The sequence below is a fragment of the Cervus canadensis genome, chromosome 16, assembly GCF_019320065.1.
Source record: "Cervus canadensis isolate Bull #8, Minnesota chromosome 16, ASM1932006v1, whole genome shotgun sequence".
In the NCBI taxonomy this organism is placed as follows: Eukaryota; Metazoa; Chordata; class Mammalia; order Artiodactyla; family Cervidae; genus Cervus; species Cervus canadensis.
This window is the reverse complement of record NC_057401.1, coordinates 13,497,472-13,517,904: the sequence shown is the minus strand read 5'-3', so window position 1 is coordinate 13,517,904 and position 20,433 is coordinate 13,497,472. Positions and strand designations below refer to the sequence as shown.

General features: G+C 36.9%; 1 protein-coding gene across 9 annotated transcripts in view; it reads right to left on the bottom strand.

Moving 5' to 3' along the window:
- Window positions 1-20,433, bottom strand: part of ADAMTS6 (ADAM metallopeptidase with thrombospondin type 1 motif 6) — a 283,064-nt gene that overhangs the window by 111,054 nt on the left and 151,577 nt on the right. For 8 of the 9 annotated variants that reach the window (XR_006273340.1, XR_006273341.1, XR_006273338.1 and 5 more), the window contains one exon: window positions 2,048-2,155. Coding sequence is in view for 5 of the 9 variants with exons in the window: in XM_043488472.1 (XP_043344407.1) it covers window positions 2,048-2,155 (108 nt within the window). In the remaining 4 variants the exon portion in view is untranslated. The remainder of the gene's footprint in view (window positions 1-2,047; window positions 2,156-20,433) is intronic. The other variant, XM_043488474.1, reaches the window with a different exon arrangement.

Here is a 20,433-nt window from a genome sequence, read left to right as displayed (position 1 = left end):
CATTCATTTAAAAATCTCCTAAGGCTATTCTATCTATAGACCTTCCATGACTTTGGAAGAACAGCTAAGATTTGTTTTACATATTAATTTGAGATGATGAAATCCAAAGTATTGACTTTATGAAACTGTTGTGAATATTAATGACCTCTTGGGTAGGCAAACTTTGCTACACTTACAAGTTCTTAAATAGACTTTAACGGAGTGCAAGTTGTTGTGCCAAAGTCCACTGGAAGCTGAGCCGATTATAAGGAGAGGGTAAGGAGGCAGGCAAGGGGTTCTTTTAACCTAAGCATTTCAAATGTTTTCAAATGTATATAAATGTAGAATGCATTTAAACAAAGTATTTAACGATTAAAAAGTTGACAACCATTAGCCTAGATTAAGAAATTGAATCTTTAGAAATCAAATACATTTTTGCCCCATTTGATTTACTTTCTCTTGTCTGTGTTTATTCTTACTTATGCTTAGAAATAATTATATTTCCCTTCTATTTGCTAATCTAAGTTTAAATTCAATATTGTTAGCTTTGATATTATTTAGAACATTTTCTAAGTAGCCTTCAAAACTGTAATGCGTATGTAAATGATATCTCTATCAATTATATGCACATAAGCTTTAAAATATGATATTTCAGAGCCCTGCTGTTAAGCACAAATTATGAGATATTAACTGTGTTTGCCATAAAGATGACTGAGTTGGGTTCTCAGATAGCCACTACTTGTGGTTTACCTAATTAGAGTGATCATATAATTTAGAGATGCTTTCAGGAGAGCTCTTAAGTGTTTAAAAGAATGAGTTCTTCATGCTTTGGGTTAAAAATTAAAGTAAAATAAAAAGAGATATCAGGTCTAGTAACAGTATTATTACAGGCAAATAGAAACAGTGAGCTGCTGGTGTAAATCACAAGAATAATCATCAATCAATGGCAAGTAAAGAAACAGATTCTCACTGTGACTTTCCCTTTACACTTGTGTATTTCTTCTAAGTACAGATCGATGTAAATTGCTACTTGTCATTGACAAGAATTGTTGGTTCCAGAATAAACCTAGACTATTGTTTCAAGAACGTGGTTCCTAATATTTCTATTACATCTATGAAAAAACAGAAGGAATTTTTGATCGTGTGTGAAGGTCTCTGTATTTTTATTGGCTACTTACAAAAGATTCAAAAAAAGATTCTTAATCTTTTAAAAATGACTCTATCAATTTATACATTTAGCATAATTTACCAACATTTTCAAACTCAGCATGGAAAAACCATCAACATGGCACTAGGTCATGGGTCCTGAATGAAGCCATCAGCAAGGATTAATAAACTGTGACAGCTGCCCAAAAGCTTTCATTCTTTTTATTTAAACATTAGATTTCAAGCCGAAATTTACTATAATCTTTGTTGAAACTAGACCAACTGACATGGAAGAAGTCAGAACTGAGAATAGATGATAGTGTAGTTACTGTTGTAAACTCAGTCCATAGCAATAAATTTTAGAATCACATATATAGCAATTCCTAAAGAATTTCAAGAATAGCCTAAAATATTCTTATCTGTTTAAACAATTCCTAATAATTACAGTTTTTGAAAACTAGGCTGATGATACTAAAAATTATTTAGCAATCATTTCTATGCTCAATAAATTATTCTTCTACTATTAGAGCTTTCTCTCATATTACAATTTAAAAATGACTCATTAGACTACAGTTATAATATCTATTTTAGGATCACATAATTTTCTTGGAAATTGTTGCAAAAAAAACAGCCATATGGCTAAACAGACTCTATTAAATAAGACTGCTGTTGGGCTTTTTTTGTGAGAATATAGCTCAAATGTATACATATAGAAAGATGAAACTGACTCACAAAATACTCAGTATACTTTCCTAAACAATGCATATTTGCAGGTATCAAGATAATTCATTAGGCTAGAAAATTACTATCTTCTCAAGCACATTTTAATTAGTATGCATGATTTTCTAATGGCTGAATATCAAAACAAGAAATCTGTCAATTTAGTCTACATGTTAAAAGCTAATGAATCTTTTGAGCTTACCCCCTTTTCAATATTCCCAGTTTGACAGAGTGTTCCCTCGGCTGCGGGAATACTGTTGGTGACACAGCGGTTGCTTTTGCTGAGACACCAGAGCTCTCTACACACTTCCTAGGAAAGAAGGCAAAAGCAAGTTGATCAGAAGTAGAGACTAAAATCATATCCACTTGTCCATAAAAAATACCCACAGTATATAAGCCATATTAAGCATTACTTTTCTTTTGCTAGTACTGAAGCATCAGAGATGAGGATTTTAGAGGAGGTCCTTTTGGAAGGTAGGTTACCCGTTTCACAGAATACTTTTTAATATATGTCTTCATAATTCTTTTTTCAATAGATAAAGTATATCTTCATTTTTAATACTGATCAGACTCTTTTTAAAATAATGTACACAAATTCTATTAATAGAGAGTAGTGAGAAGGAAAGAATATGTGGAAAGGACACATATGTTTATTACTCCCCAAAACATACGATAGCACAAACTTTCAAACTAATAGAGTTGCCAAGTAGGTAATTTCCTAGACCTAATGAAATATTCTACTAAAGAGTATTTTTTAAAAAAGAGAGATTATGGGAATGTCCAGGGAGTGATTTCTAAAATTATTATATGCCAAAAGAACAATCTAGCAATGTTATTTGCAGTTCATCAATGTAGCCCACTTTCATGAAAGGGAAATTTGATTTTGAACAAATGCTGCTATTTATGTGCCATTTCCATAACTGATATATTTCCGATGTTATTTGGAGCTGTTCTGTCTTCTTGATTATGACTTCTCACTACCCCACTCCAGCACAGGAGAATTGCAACATTTAACTGTAATGCTGGCAAGTTAAAATATCTCATTTTCTTCACACATCCGAGGTGGCTCAGTGGGTAAAGAATCTGCCTGCAACGCAGGAGACACGGGTTCAATCCTTGGGCCAGGAAGATCTCCTGGAGAAGGACATGGCAACCCACTCCAGTGTGCTTGACTGCAGAATCACATGGACAGAGGAGCCTGGAAGGCTACAGCCCATGGAGTTGCAAAGAGTCGGACACAACTGAAATGACTGAGCATGCATGCCCATGTTAATCTATCAGATTTTAAAATAAGCTGTCTAACATACACCAAAATAAAGCGTTTGAACAGAATGGCCAAAAAGATTACTTTGGAGAAAATACTGAAAATTTTTAGGTGTTTCTAATATATGCTCACCAACTAGCAGGAGGCAGAGATCAAAAGCATCCCCAAGAAAAGAAATGCAAAAAAGGCAAAATGGTTGTCTAAGGAGGCCTTAAAAATAACTGAGAAAAGAAGAGAAGCAAAAGGCAAAGGAGAAAGGGAAACGTATACCCATCTGAATGCAGAGTTCCAGAGAACAGTAAGGAGAGATAAGAAAGTGCTTTTAAGTGAATAATGCAAAGAAATAAAGGAATATAATAGAATGGGAAAGACTAGAGATCTCTTCAAGAAAATTAGAGAAACCAAGGGAACAGTCCATGCAAAGATGAGAATAATAAAGGACAGAGACAGTATGGACCTAACAGAAGCAGAAGATATTAAGAAGAGGGGGCAAGAATACACACAAGAACTATACAAAAAAGATATTAATGACCCAGAAAATCACGATGGTATGATCACTCACCTAGAGCCAGACATCCTGGAGTGTGAAGTCAAGAGGGCCTTAGGAAGCATCATTACAAACAAAGCTAGTGAAGGTGATGAAATTCCAGCTGAGCTATTTCAAATCTAAAAGATGATGCTGTTGAAGTGCTGCACTCAATATGCCAGCAAATTTGGAAAACTCAGCAGTGGCCACAGGACTGGAAAAGGTCAGTTTTCATTCCAATCCCAAAGAAGGGCAACACCAAAGAATGTTCAAACTGTTGCATAATTGCACTCATTAAACACACTAACAAAGTAATGCTCATAATCCCCCACACTAGGTTTCAAAGTACGTGAACCGAGAACTTCTAGACATTCAAGCTGGGTTTACAAAAGGCAGAGGAATCAGAGATCAAATTGCCAACATCCCCTGGATCACAGAAAAAGCTAGAGAATTCCAGAAAAACATCTACTTCTGTTTCATTGATTATGCTAAAGCCTTTGACTATGTAGATCACAAAAAACTGTGGAAAAATTCTTAAAGAGATGGAATACCAGACCACCTGATCTGCCTACTGAGAAACCTGTGTGCAGGTCAAGGAGCAACAGAACTGGACATGAACAATGGACTGGTTCCAAATCGGGAAAGGAGTACGTCAAGGCTATTCACTGTCACCCTGCTTACTTAACTTACACACAGGGTAATCATGTGAAATGCTGGGTTGGATGAAGCACAAGCTGGAATCAAGATTGCCAGTAGAAACATCAATAACCTCAGATATGCAGATGACACAACCTTATGGCAGAAAGCAAAGAGGAACTAAAGAGCTTCTTGATGAAGATGAAAGAGGACAGTGAAAAAGCTGGCTTAAAACTCAACATTCAAAACACAAAGATCATGGCATCTGGCCCCATCACTTCAAGGCAAAAAGATGGGGAAACAATGGAAACAGTGGGGGACTTTATTTTCTGGGGCTCCAAGATCACTGTGGACAGTGACTGCAGCCATGAAATTAAAAGACGTTTGCTCCTTGGAAGAAAAGCTAGGACAAACCTAGATAGTGTCCTAAAAGGCAAAGACATTAGTTTGCCTACAAAGGTTGGTATAGTCAAAGCTATCGTTTTTCCAGCAGTCATGTACGGATGTGAGAGCTGCACAATATAAAAGGGAGAGTGCCAAAGAATTAATACCTTCGAACTGTGGTGTTGGAGAAGACTCTTAAGAGTGCCTTGAACAGCCAGGAGATCAAACCAGTCAATCCAAAGGAAATCAACCCTGAATATTAATTGGAATGGCTGATGCTGAAACTCCAATAGTGAGGCCACCTGATGCATAGAGCCAACTCACTGGAAAAGATCCTGATGCTGGGAAAGACTCAAGGAAGGAGGAGAATGGATGAGAGAAGATCAGATGGTTGGATGGCATTTCTGAATCAACGGACACAAGTTTTAGCAAACTCCGGGAGATGGTGAAGGACAGGGAAGCCTAGCGTGCTACAATCCACGGGGTTGCAAAGAGTTGGACACGACTGAGCAACTGAAAAACAACAACAAACTAGCATCATTAGTGACATTAAAAGTTTTCAATTTAAACTGGAACCAATATATAATATATAAATTTGCAGTAAGAACATTTTAATCTGGAATGTAAAGATGCATTTATATGCAACATTCAATTCTATTGCTATTACTCCCCAACTGCTCTTTTATTCTCAAAGCATAAATGTAAGAACTTATGCCACATATCACAAGAAAAAAAATTGTTTATGGTGATACATATTAATATTTATTGTCACGATAATTTTGCAATATATACAAATATTGAATCATTATGTTGTACACCTGAAACTAATATTATGTTGTCAACTGTATCTTAATTAAAACTTTTAAAAAATAATTTTTGCCACATAAACACAATTTGGAAATACAGCAGTAACATACTGAATTCACTAGTTAATCATTGCTACAAACAGAGATGCCCTACAGAACATAGCAAAAGGGAAGGATCTTTTGGGGCCCCTCTTTAAGGTGTTTCACTCCACCAGGCAGAGAAAGAAGCAAAATTTATATTAGACTTTTAAAATACTCTAAAAAATTCATCTATTATACCTAATTTATCTACTTTAAATCCCATGTGGAGAATTACTGAGCCAGAAGAAAGTTAAAACCCCAGAAAAGAAAAACATGTGCTGTGGATCATAATATAAAGATAAAACTTTCCTGTCCTACAATCCAACATATTACAAATTCTTCTTTCTTTCAAAGTTTCAGTTTCTGTTTAAATAGAAAGCTATTTGTACTAATTTATTCTTCCTTTTCTACAGGAGATGGTTTTTTACTATATGCTCCTAAATATATTCTCTTAGTTTATTTAAAAGCAGTAGGATTACTATTTTATGCTCTTAAAATATATCATACATCAAAAATACTCATTTCAGATATCAAATATATTATCAAAATATAGAGTATCAAAAAATACTCAATACAAATATAAAAATAAACTCTCATTTCAAAGAGAAATATATTCACAAAAACAGAAAGCATTGTTAGGATAATGATTGAGAAATTACTAACAATGTTATGATCCTTGACTATATTGATATTGATATTTTATTATTTTTATTAGGTATAAGAGATTCTCTGGTGGCTCAGAGAGTAAAGAATCTTTCTGCAGTAAAGAATCTACAGTAAAGAATCTGCCTGTTGTGAAGTAATTAGCCTCCAACTAATAAAAATTTAAATAAAAATAAATAAAAAAAAAAGAATCTGCCTGGGTTCAATCCCTGGGTTGGGAAGATCCCCTGGAGAAGGGAATGGCTACCCACTGCAGTATTCTTGCCTGAAGAATCCCACGGATAGAGGAGTCTGGCGGGCCATAGTCCATGGGATCACAAAGAGTCTGATACAACTGACTAACATCTTCATTAGGTCGAAATCTTACTTTAGACAGAAGAAAAGAAGCCTAAAATTTCTTTAGACTGGAGCCCAAAAAAATAAAGTCTGACACTGTGTCCACTGTTTCCCCACCTATTTCCCATGAAGTGATGGGACCAGATGCCATGATCTTAGCTTTCTGAATGCTGAGCTTTAAGCCAACTTCTTCACTCTCCTCCTTCACTTTCATCAAGAGGTTCTTTAGTTCTTCTTCACTTTCTGCCATAAGGGTGGTGTCATCTGCATATCTGAGGTTATTGGTATTTCTCCCAGAAATCTTGATTCCAGCTTGTGCTTCTTCTAGCCCAGCGTTTCTCATGATGTACTCTGCATATAAGTTAAATAAGCAGGGTGACAATATACAGCCTTGACGTACTCCTTTTCCTATTTGGAACCAGTCTGTTGTTCCATGTCCAGTTCTAACTGTTGCTTCCTGACCTGCATACAGGTTTCTTAAGAGGCAGGTCAGGTGGTTTGGTATTCCCATCTCTTGAAGAATTTTCCACAGTTTATTGTGATCCACACAGTCAAAGGCTTTGGCATAGTCAATAAAGCAGAAATAGATGTTTTTCTGGAACTCTCTTGCTTTTTTGATGATCCCGCGGATGTTGGCAATTTGATCTCTGGTTCCTCTGCCTTTTCTAAAACCAGCTTGAACATCTGAAGTTCACGGTTCACGTATTGCGGAATGCACATGGTGGTTGCACAGCCATGAAATTAAAAGACGCTTACTCCTTGGAAGGAAAGTTATGACTAACCCAGATAGCATATTAAAAAGCAGAGACATTACTTTGCCAACAAAGGTCCATCTAGTCAAGGCTATGGTTTTCCAGTAGTCATGTGTAGATGTGAGAGTTGCATGGTGAAGAAAGCTGAGTGCCAAAGAATTAATGCTTTTGAACTGTGGTGTTGGAGAAGACTCTTGAGAGTCCCTTGGCATGCAAGAAGATTCAACCAGTCCATCCTAAAGGAGATCAGTCCTGGGTGTTCATTGGAAGGACTGATGCTGAGGCTGAAACTCCAATACTTTGGCCACCTCATGAGAAGAGTTGACTCATAGGAAAAGACCCTAATGCTGGGAAGGATTGTGGGCAGAAGGAGAAGGGGACGACAGAGGATGAGATGGCTGGATAGTATCACCGACTCAATGGACATGGGTTTGGGTAGACTCCAGGAGTTGATGATAGACACGGAGGCCTGGTGTGCTGCGATTCATGGGGTCACAAAGAGTCGGACATAACTGAGCGACTGAACTGAACTGATGCAAAGAAAATCCTATCATTGTAAAGGACAAGATTCATAGTATCTATTAGGAAAACACACTATTTAGTCAAGTTATAGAAACTCTATTGATATTTTCCAAAAGTTTCTTGAAAATCTCTACCCTAAAATGGCAAGTGCTTAAGATATTCTTTCCAAAAATTTAATCACAAGATTCTACAATTGAGTCCTCTGATAAAGCACTCATATGCTTCAGGGAATAACACATTTTGAAAGTTTGATTCCCACTCTTAAAAAAAGATTTTATTATGTTAGTGGGCCCCTGGGAATTTGAATCTGCTAGGTATTAACTTTTCACATATTGCTGTTTAAAGTATGGGACAAGAAATCGACGTATGGGGAAATGCTCAAGATGTTAAACTAGTCTTGGAGGAGACTGCAGTTTTCAAATAGACCTCTCATCTAAAATACCAGCTTGAATAAGAAAGATTTTGAAATCCCAATTAAGAATACCAAGATAAAAAATACTGTCTTGGAAGACAAAAAAAAAAACCAAAAAAAAAAAAACAAGGAAATTTTATTTCTTACTGAGAGAGCAACAGGTACATTTTCTGAAAGAATTTGAGAACAATTTCACACTTTCAGAAATACCCTTTGTTCTCTAAACTGAATCCTACACCATGGTTGATATATTTGCATGTGAATATCAGTTCCAATTGCATATGTGTATCAATTGCTGAATAAGCATCAAAAGGTAGGTCCCAACCTCTAATTAAATTAAATGAATACTGAAACAATTTTACTCTTGGAGAAATTGTATAACAATCATAGTAGGTAGGTTAATTTCCCTAAATAAAATATATAAGGTGATAGAGTATAGAACATGACTGGGTGACTGAACAGTGAAAAATACAGTACAGTTAGTGTGAGGCATTGATGACTTTTTTTTTTTGATTACCCACCAGCTTAGCTCTAGAAAAACATAGTTCTCTTTCACATATGCATTATTCTTCATGGGATAAGGTAAGATTTTTTAAAGATTAGCTTCACAACCTCTATGAACTAATAAATAATTGCCTATTTCTTATGGCAATCAATTCCCTTCAGTAAACCTACAATTCATTTGAGAAGGCTCTCTATGAGAAACTTGGGTCTTAATGTTTGCCCTTGAAATTAAGGAAGGAGAGAGAAGTCCTCAACAATCTCCATTAAGGGAAATTTGTTACATTACACAGAAAATTGGAAATAATATTTCTAACCTCATAGGATCAACATTTAACCAGTTAGGAGAATTGCATGGTAAAACAAGTAACAGCTTATTTCCCATTCATTCAAGAATACTTGTTGAGCATCCACTATTCACCAGGTAATATAGTTAGTGTTATGAAAAAATAATACTATAACTTAGAATTTATGAGAAACAGGAGAAGGTAGGATATAATTAGACATGTAACCCAATTGCCATGAATTGGTAATGCTCTGTGATAAAGTAATTAATACTCGGGAAAGAAATTAGAAGAATACTGTCAATATGCTTAGATTTTTCACTAATGTTTAATTTTAATGAAATGTCCTTATTTATTAAATTTTATTATTTTTACTTTCTAAATTTCACAAAAGACTGTAAAATTTCTCAGTGCAGGGTATGTGTGCCTATGGCAATGTTTATAAAAATGTTCCTACTTGGCAAATGTGAGAGATAGCACCCCTATGCTGGTGTGTTAACTTTTGGAGAAAAATTTTCCTAGCATCAAAAAATCTAAGTTTGTGACCCTCCATCATTAACCAAATGTGTGCTTAGATATAGCTCTGTGTTTACCAATGCCTTTAATAACCAATTGTTTCTTATATCCTACCACTATATTCTGAATTCAACTTCTTTCTTCCAGCGTACATTCTTCAGTAATTAAAATAGCATTTGGAAGTGGTCAAATAGGAGATGGCAAGAGTGAATGTTGACATTCTAGGAATCAGCAAACTAAGATTAACTTGAATGGTGAATTTAACTCAGATGACCATTATATCTACTACCGTGGGCAGAAATCCCTTAGAAGAAATGGAGTAGCCATCATAGACAACAAAAGAATTCGAAATGCAGTACTTGGATGCAATCTCAAAAATGACAGAATGATCTCTGTTCGTTTCCAAGTTTGCAAACCATCCAATATCATGGTAATCCAAGTCTATGCCCCGACCAGTAACGCTGAAGAAGCTGAAGCAGAACAGTTTTATGAAGACCTACAAGACCTTCCAGAACGAACATCCAAAAAAGATGTCATTTTCTCTACAGGGGACTGGAATGCAAAAGTAGGGAGTCAAGAAAAACCTGGAGTAACAGGCAAATTTGTTCTTGTAGTACAGAATGAAGCAGGGCAAAGGCTAATAGGGTTCTGCCAAGAGAACACACTGGTCATAGCAAACACCCTCTTCCAACACCACAAGAGAAGACGCTACATGTGGACACCACCAGATGGTCAACACCGAAATCAGATTGATTATATTATTTGAGCCCAAAATGGAGGAGGTCTATACAGTCAGCAAAAACAAGACCGGGAGCTGACTGTGGCTCAGATCATGAACTCCTTATTGCCAAATTCAGACTGAAATTGAAGAAAGGGGGGAAAACCACTAGACCAATTCAGGTATGACCTAAATCAAATCCCTTATGACTATACAGTGGAAGTGAGAAATAGATTTAAGGGACTAGATCAAATAGACAAGAGTGCCTGATTAATGATGGACAGAGGTTCGGGACATTGTACAGGAGACAGGGATCAATACCTTCCCAAGGAAAAGAAATGCAAAAAAAGCAACACGGCTGTCTGAGGAGGCCTTACAAATAGCTGTGAAAAGGAGAGAAGCAAAAAGCAAAAGAGAAAAGGAAAGATATTCCCATTTGAATGCAGAGTTCCAAAGAATAGTAAGGAGAGATAAGAAAGCCTTCCTCAGTGATCAGTGCAAAGAAATAGAGAAAAACAACAGAATGGGAAAGACTAGAGATCTCTTCAAGAAAATTAGAGATACCAAGGGAACATTTCATGCAAAGATGGGTTCGGTAAAGGACAGAAATGGTATGGACCTAACAGAAGCAGAAGATATTAAGAAGAGGTGGCAAATATACACCGAAGAACTGACAAAAAAGATCTTCACAACCCAGATAATCACGATGGTGTGATCACTAACCTAGAGCCAGACATCCTGGAATGTGAAGTCAAGTGGGCCTTAGAAAGCATCACTACGAACAAACCTAGTGTAGGTGATGGAATACAATTGAGCTACTTCAAATCCTGAAAGATGATGCTGTGAAAGTGCTGCACTCAATATGCCAGCAAAATTGGAACACTCAGCAGTGGCCACAACTGGAAAAGGTCAGTTTTAATTCCAATGTCAAAGAAAGGCAATGCCAAAGAATGCTCAAACTATTGCACAATTGCACTCCTCTCACATGCTAGTAAATTAATGCTCAAAATTCTCTAAGCCAGGCTTCAGCAATACGTGCACTGTGAACTTCCAGATGTTCAAGCTGGTTTTAGAAAAGGCAGAGGAACCAGAGATCAAATTGCCAACATCCACGGGATCATCAAAAAAGCAAGAGAGTTCCAGAAAAACATCTATTTCTGCTTTATTGACTATGCCAAAGCCTTTGACTGTGTGGATCACAATAAACTGTGGAAAATTCTTCAAGAGATGGGAATACCAAACCACCTGACCTGCCTCTTAAGAAACCTGTATGCAGGTCAGGAAGCAACAGTTAGAACTGGACATGGAACAACAGACTGGTTCCAAGTAAGAAAAGGAGTACGTCAAGGCTGTATATTGTCACCCTGCTTATTTAACTTATATGCAGAGTACATCATGAGAAACGCTGGGCTAGAAGAAGCACAAGCTGGAATCAAGATTTCTGGGAGAAATATCAATAACCTCAGATATGCAGATGACACCACCCTTATGGCAGAAAGTAAAGAAGAACTAAAGAACCTCTTGATGAAAGTGAAAGAGGAGAGTGAAAGAGTTGGCTTAAAGCTCAAGATTCAGAAAACTAAGATCATGGCATCCGGCCCCGTCACTTCATGGCAAATAGATGGGGAAACAGTGGACAGTGTCAGACTTTATTTTTGGGGGTTCCAAAATCACTGCAGATGGTGATTGCAGCCATGAAATTAAAAGACGCTTACTCCTTGGAAGGAAAGTTATGACCAACCTAGACAGCATGTTAAAAAGCAGAGACATCACTTTATCAACAAAGGTCCATCTAGTCAAGGCTATGGTTTTGCCAGCAGTCATGTATGGATGTGAGAGTTGGACTATAAAGAAAGCTGACTGCCAAAGAATTGATGCTTTTGAACTGTGGTGTTGGAGAAGACTCTTGAGAGTCCCTTGGACTGCAAGGAGATCCAAGCAGTCCATCCTAAAGGAGATCAGTCCTGGGTTTCATTGGAAGGACTGTAGTTGAAGCTTAAACTGCAATACTTTGGCCACCTCATGCGAAGAGCTGACTCATTTGAAAAGACCCTGATGCTGGGAAAAATTGAGGGCAGGAGAAGGCGATGACGGAAGATGAGATGGTTGGATGGCATCACTGACTCAATGGACATGGATTTGGGTGGACTCCGGGAGTTGGTGATGGACAGGGAGGCCTGGTGTGCTGCAGTTCATGGGGTCACAAAGAGTCAGACATGACTTGCATGACTGAACTGAACTGAAAATAGCAAGGGACTTATTCTTGTCTGTCTGAAAATATCTTTGTTTTACTTTCATTTCAAAAGTAATATTTTAGTCAAATATAGAGTCCTAGGCGCTGTGTATCTTACATCTGCCTTTGAAGATATTAAGTTCATTGACACCTGGACTTTTCAGAGGCTGATGAAAAATCACTTGCCAGTCTAATTGCTGTTTCTCTCTCACAAAGTCTTTCTAGTTGCTTTCAAGAGTTCTCTTTGTTTCTGCTTTAGAGCAGTCTCACCACTGTAACTATGTGTTCTTTTTATTTATCTATGCTTTGAGGATTTGTATCTTTGTTTTGGAAAAATTATTAGTTTAGTCATTAAATCTTTTAATATACCTCTTCTCCATTCTTTCTTCTAGAACTTTCTATTCAACTTACATTGGACCTACTCATTCTAACTCACGTCTCTTAATATCTTTCCATATTTTCCACATCAATTGATCTTTTGTAGGCTTAAACTCTGTGGCTTGCGATACTTCCTTTTTAGAGATGTAGGTCTTTACCTCCAAGAGATATCAGTGTCATAAATATTAGTAAGTGACTTCCAGATATAGCTTCTATCAATGTTTTAAAAATAAAACAAATGAATGCATCTTTACAGATTCTTCACTTGCCCTAATGACTTCATCATATTAGTTTTGGATATCAAGCTACTAAGCTATCTGTGTCCAGTAAAGAGACCATTCTATAGGACTTTCAAATGTTTCTAAGAATCTAATGTTATGCTACAGATTTTTCTCTTTGTAAGAAAATTTGCCCGATAGCTTCATACCATTAATGCACTTAGAAACAATCTAAGTGAAGAAACAAGATTTATGGATTATACTGGCATCATTCCACAATATATCAAATTTTCCTGTGCCTCTCCTCATCAGAGAAGTACATGCTGAAGCTAAAACCATGATATTTAATTATATTTTGTTAGTTTTGTGTGCATGCATGTTAAGCTGCTTCAGTCGTGTCTGATTTTTCACAGCCCTATGAATCACAGTCAGCCAGGTGACTCTGTCCATGGGATTCTCCAGGCAAGTATACTGGAGTGGGTTCTTGTGTCCTCCTCCAGGGGATCTTCCTGACCCAGGGATCAAACTGCATCTCAAATTGCATCTATTGCATTGGCAGGTGGGTTGTTTAACCCTAGCACAAACTGAGAAGCCCTTTGTTAGTTTTACTTATCTACTATTTTATGTTTTTGTATCTGAAGAAGTGATTGTTACTTCAATCATGTTTTTGAAACACGACTTCAAAAAAAACATTACATATAGGATTGGAGATAAAATATGTATGCTGACTTAGAAGTCAGTTCAACTAATGGATAAAAGGTAGAAGGTACACAGGAAATTTGTTAAAAGAGTAGATCCTAAAGAACTTTCCTGGTGGTTAAGAATTCAATTTCCAATACAGTGGGTACAGATTTGATCCATGGTTGAGGAGCTAATATCCCACATACCTCACAGGCCCCAAAAGCAGAAAATAAACAACAGAAGGAATACTGTTACAAATTCCATAAAGACTTTAAAAATGGTCCACATTAAAAAAAAAACAAACTTAAAAAAAGAGTAGATTCTGAAAGTTCTCATCACAAGGGAACAACTTTTTTCTTTTCTTTTTATTTTATCTATATGAGATGATTGTTGTTTTAGCCACTAAGTCGTGTCTGATTCTTTTGTGACCACGTGTACTGGAGCCTGCCAACCTCCTCTGTCCATGGGATTTCCCAGGCAAGAATACTAGAATGGGTTGTCATTTTATTCTCCAGGGGATTTTCCAAACCACGGGTCAAACCCATGTCTCCTGCATTGGCTGGAGGATTCTTTACCAGTGAGCCACCTGGGAAGCCCATATGAGATGATGCATGCATGCATACGCAAGTCACTTCAGTCATGTCCGAATCTTTACAACCCTGTGGACTGTAGCCCACTGGGCTCCTCTATCCATGGGATTCTCCAGGCAAGAATACTGGAGTGGCTTGCCATGCCCTCTTCCAGGGTATCTTCTCGATGCAGGAATCGAACCTACATCTCCTCAATCTCCTGCATTGCAGATTCTTTAATGCTGAGCCACCGGGGAACGCCCATATGAAATGATAAGATGCTAGCTAAGCATATTATAGTAATTATTTCACAACATATGTAAATCAAATCATCATGCTGTACACTGTCAACTTATACAGTGATCTATGCCAATTATTTTTCAATAAAACTGGGAAAAAAGGTTTAAAAAAAAGCTGGGGACTATGCAGATCGGTTTAATGTACAGAAAAATCTTCCAAAAGTCAGACCTGAGCAATCATAACTTCCTCATCATTGGAGATAATGCAGCATACACTAAATAACTTCTCAGCAATGTTGTAGGCATGAAAAAAGAAAGAAACTAATAATTTTTTAGGGTATACTGGCAACTACTATGCTAGGCATCTTCATATCTGTATCTCATTTCATCATGACAATCTTTTAGAAAGTGTGAGAAACATAAGCTCAGAAAGACTTAGCAATTGCTTCAATCCTACCTAAACCTAGATTTCAATCAGTTGTCTAATATCAATGCCTAAAATATCTCCACACAATTAAGCTACTTCTCAGTTTCTTCTAAGTGTATCAAAACTGAATAAAGTCATTGGTCAATTAAGGCTGATTAGTAAAGGTTTACTTACAACAACAACATCATACAAAACCCCACTCAATATTCATGTCCTTTATGAACATAATCATAACCCTACACTTTACCTGTATTTTAAAGGAAGATACTTCAACTTAATATTAATTAGCCTCCAATTAAAATAAATAAATGTATACTAAAATATTATCATGTACTAAGTCATAATATATTCATTCAATATATGGGCTTGAGGGCTTCCCTGGAGGCTCAGATGGTAAAGAATCTGCCTGCAATGTAGATCTGGGTTCGATTCCTGAGTTGGGAAGACCCCTCTGGAGAAGGGAAGGGCAACCCACTCCAGTATTCTTGCCTGGAGAATCCCATGGACAGGAGCTTGGTAGGCTACAGTCCATAGATAGGGCTGCACAGAGTTGGACACAACTGAGTGACTAACACTTTCACTTTCAAAGTATGAGCTTAGGCATCAACTTATACATTATTATTATTGGAACTTCTGAATGTAACATTGTCATGTACATTAGAATGTACATCTCCAATATAATTAAAGATCCTATTAACATACTCTTCAAAACTTATCTAAAACTTTAATATCAACTCCAAGATTTCTACTCCATTTGATTTTTCAAATGATGGAAGTTTGCAAACATTAATAACAATAAAAATATTAGCAAGTATAAATCATAATCAAAAATACATAGAGAGAGTAGAGTTTTAAAGTAATCATCTAATTATGAAAAATAATTTAGCTGATATCAAGAAAGTAATTTTGTAAAGCACTGAACTTGGGCTCCTTTGATCAAAATAGAATAATTGGTTATTTTATAGTCAAAGATATTAGAATTATCTTTCTTAGTGTTTCCATCCTTTTCAAGTAACTATAGTTGTTAAATGATGCTAAAGAAAAAAGGGGAAGAAAGGCCCTTTGATTTACCTGAGAAAATTAAAATTAGCAGCTGACATGGGGGAAAGTGAAAGTGAAAAGTGAAAGTGAAGTCCCTCAGTAGTGCCCAACTCTTTGCGACCCCACGGATTGTAGCCCATGGAATTTTCCAGGCAAGAGTACTGGGGTGGGTTGCCATTTCCTTCTCCAATAGGGGAAAGGGATATTATAAAAACACAAAACCATTTCATAATTATTACATCATTAAGAAATTAAAACAGTATAAGAAGAGAAAATGATGTTTTTACTGCTAGATGGTTTTTGTTTTCAATTTTTTAAACAACTCTAAAGATCAATTAAGAGACATACACAAATTTTCTGCCCTTGTGAAATCCTAACCCTATGACATCTTGGGTCCCTGGTTCTGGATATGAAACATTCTCTTTGTCCTCATTATCCTATTGGTAAATCTCTCAACAGCTGTTTGCAATAAAAGATCCTAATGGCCAAAGGGGAGAGCAGAGCACTAAAGAGGTCAAGAAGGAGCATCGGTGATTAGAAAGGTTACTTATCATTTTATCACCCAAAGGAAAACTGAAAACCAACATATGGTGACCCTGTGGCCTGGCTCCAGGTGTTTACTAACTATTTGAAGAAAGAGAATAATGCACCCTTATTTCAGCTTTAAACAGATTAATCCTGTTATGTGTGTAATTTAAGTGCAAGAGATCCTAAAAAGGTAAAAAAAAAAAAAAAAAGGCATATATATATATAGTTACGTGCGTATTTTATACATATACATTAAACACACACACATACATATAAACAAAAGACTAGCCTAGAAATTCAGATTAAATAACTATCAATCTAAAGGGATTCAAAAATATTAAATGGTTTATAAAAACACTTCTAAGAAGCAAGTCAAAGTGTCAGTCGCTCAGTTGTGTCTGACGCTTTGAGACCCCGTGGACTGTAGCCTGCACAGTCCCCTGTCCATGGGATTCTCCAGGCAAGAACACTGGAGTGGGTTGCCATGTCCTTCTCCAGGGGATCTTCTCAACCCAGGGATCAAACCTGGGTCTCCTGCAACACAGGCAGATTCTTTAGAAACCCAGAGTAAGAAGAAGCAAACCCAGAGTAGAAACTACTGATCTCCAAGAATACAAATGATTATAAACCTATGATTTGGGCTTGAAATTTGAGGAAAAATAAAAATTAAATCAACTTCTTGTCAAGTATACACCTGATAAATACATATGTTTGCCCTCCAAAAGAATATTGAGGTGTTAAAACAATTCCATGTCTTTTATTCCCTAAGCCCATATCAAACCATATTGTAGAATATTTATGTCACCTTAAATCCTCAAGGAAAGTGATTCTACAATTTCCCTCAGTACAAAATTCCAGTATTTAATAACTTGAAATTCTTCCTACTACCTAATTGACAACCTTCCAGCTGTAAAAATTAAGGCAACTGTGCTTTTTTATGCTCTTGGTGGGGAAGGAGAACAATTTGTTACCAGCAATCAAACTATAATAAATGTTCCAAAGCCTGAAAGTGATTTTGAAGCCAACATTTAGCTTTCTGTTTTACAGGCTACTCAAACTCAATTTCTTTAAATTTCCCTTATATGTACTTGTAAGTATTTCACTATTATCCTCTCTCAAGTTATCTGAATCTCTTAAAAAAATTATGGAGGTAGTCAAAAGTACCCAAAAAAGACTAATAAAAAGTATTTTTAGTGAAATGATTCTCAATGACAAAGTAAAAATTACTTGAACCTTAGCTAACTCATAGTGATGAAATAATAAACAAAAGAGAGTGAGCATGAAAATATTAAAAAGTGAGTCTAAGAGACAAAATAAGTCAGTCTTAAGTACACTCCATGGAGATAATACCTTGATTAAATAACTCAAATATCTTATCTCTAGCAGGTTACCCTTACTGCAAAGAGCTATACTTCAGGCAGGCACAGCTTGATGGAAGGCTTCTTAAAGATATTAATTACTACAATACTGTAAAGTAATTAGCCTCCAATTAAAATTAATAATTAAAAATATAAAGACATCAATTAATATGTTGATAAAAATAATTTATACTGTCCTATATAAAATTATATTTACTTCCTAAGATAATTTGTCTTCAAAATTTTGTGATCCTCTGTTCATCAATAAGTTCTCAATAAGTTCTCCTGGTCTCATTCATTAAAAATCTTTTGTTTTCTACTGCTATTAAGATAAAAACCTAGAATTCTTAACAAAGGCTGGAAGTTTGATTTGGATCCTCCTCTTTTCTTGCCTCATGTACATGACGGCTGCTTTAACAGCGTCAGTCACACTGGCCTTCTCAGCTCTTCAAATACACAGCCTCAGGGTCTTCACAAGTGTCTTCTCTCCTCCATTTCTTTACCAGATGATTTTCACTAATTTCAGTTCAGTTCAGTTCAGCTGCTCAAGCGTGTCCGACTCTTTGCAACCCCATGAATCACAGCATGCCAGGCCTCCCTGTCCATCACCAACTCCTGGAGTTTACTCAAACTCATACCCATCGAGTCGGTGATGCCATCCAACCATCTCATCCTCTGTCGTCCCCTTCTCCTCCTTCCCACAATCTCTCCCAGAATCAGGGTCTTTTCAAATGAGTCAGCTCTTCGCATCAGGTGGCCAAAGTATTGCAGTTCAAGCTTCAACATCAGTCCTTCCAATGAACATCCAAAACTGATCTCCTTTAGGATGGACTGGTTGGATCTCCTTGAAGTCCAAGAGACTCTCAAGAGTCTTCTCCAACACCACAGTTCAAAAGCATCAATTTTTCGGCACTCAGCTTTCTTCATGGTCCAACTCTCAAATCCGTACGTGACCACTGGAAAGACCATAGCCTTGACTAGATGGACCTTTGTTGGCAAAGTAACATTTCAGCTTTTTAATATGCTGTCTAGGTTGGTCATAACTTTCTTTCCAAGGAGTAAGCATCTTTTAATTTCATGGCTGCAATCACCATCTGCAGTGATTTTGGAGCCCCCAAAAATAAAGTCTGACACTGTTTCCACAGTTTCTCCATCTATTTCTCATGAAGTGATGGGTCCAGATACTATGATCTTAGTTTTATGAATGATGAGCTTTAAGCCAACTTTTTCACTCTCCTCTTTCACTTTCACAAAGAGGCTTTTTAGATCCTCTTCACTTTCTGCCATAAGGGTGGTGTCGTCTGCATATCTGGGGTTATTGATATTTCTCCCAGCAATCTTGATTCCAGCTTGTGCTTCTTCCAGCCCAGCGTTTCTCATGATATACTCTGCATATAAGTTAAATAAGCAGGGTGACAATATACAGCCTTGACGTACTCCTTTTCTTATTTGGAACCATCCTGTTGTTCTATGTCCAGTTCTAACTGTTGCTTCCTGACTTGAATATAGGTTTCTTAAGAGGCAGGTCAGGTGGTTTGGTATTCCCATCTCTTAGAATTTTCCACAGTTTATTGTGATCCATACAGTCAAAGGCTTTGGCATAGTGAACAAAGAAGAAATAGATGTTTTTCTGGAACTCTCTTGCTTTTTCGATGATCCCGCGGATGTTGGCAATTTGATCTCTGGTTCCTCTGCCTTTTCTAAAATCAGCTTGAACATCTGGAAGTTCACGGTTCACTTATTACTGAAGCCTGGCTTAGAGAATTTTGAGCATCACTTTACTAGCGTGTGAGATGAGTGCAATTGTGTGGTAGTTTGAGCATTCTTTGGCATTGCCTTTCTTTGACATTGGAATTAAAACTGACCTTTTCCAGTTGTGGCCACTGCTGAGTGTTCCAATTTTGCTGGCATATTGAGTGCAGCACTTTCACAGCATCATCTTTCAGGATTTGAAGTAGCTCAATTGTATTCCATCACCTACACTAGGTTTGTTTGTAGTGATGCTTTCTAAGGCCCACTTGACTTCACATTCCAGGATGTCTGGCTCTAGGTTAGTGATCACACCATCGTGATTATCTGGGTTGTGAAGATCTTTTTTGTCAGTCCTTCGGTGTATATTTGCCACCTCTTCTTAATATCTTCTGCTTCTGTTAGGTCCATACCATTTCTGTCCTTTACCGAACCCATCTTTGCATGAAATGTTCCCTTGGTATCTCTAATTTTCTTGAAGAGATCTCTAGTCTTTCCCATTCTGTTGTTTTTCTCTATTTCTTTGCACTGATCACTGAGGAAGGCTTGCTTATCTCTCCTTGCTATTCTTTGGAACTCTGCATTCAAATGGGAATATCTTTCCATTTCTCCTTTGCTGTTCGCTTCTCTTCTTTTCACAGCTATTTGTAAGACCTCCTCAGATAGCCCTTTTGCCTTTTTGCATTTCTTTTGGGGATGGTCTTGATCCCTGTCTCCTGTACAATGTCACGAACCTCCGTCCATAGTTTATCAGGCACTCTGTCTA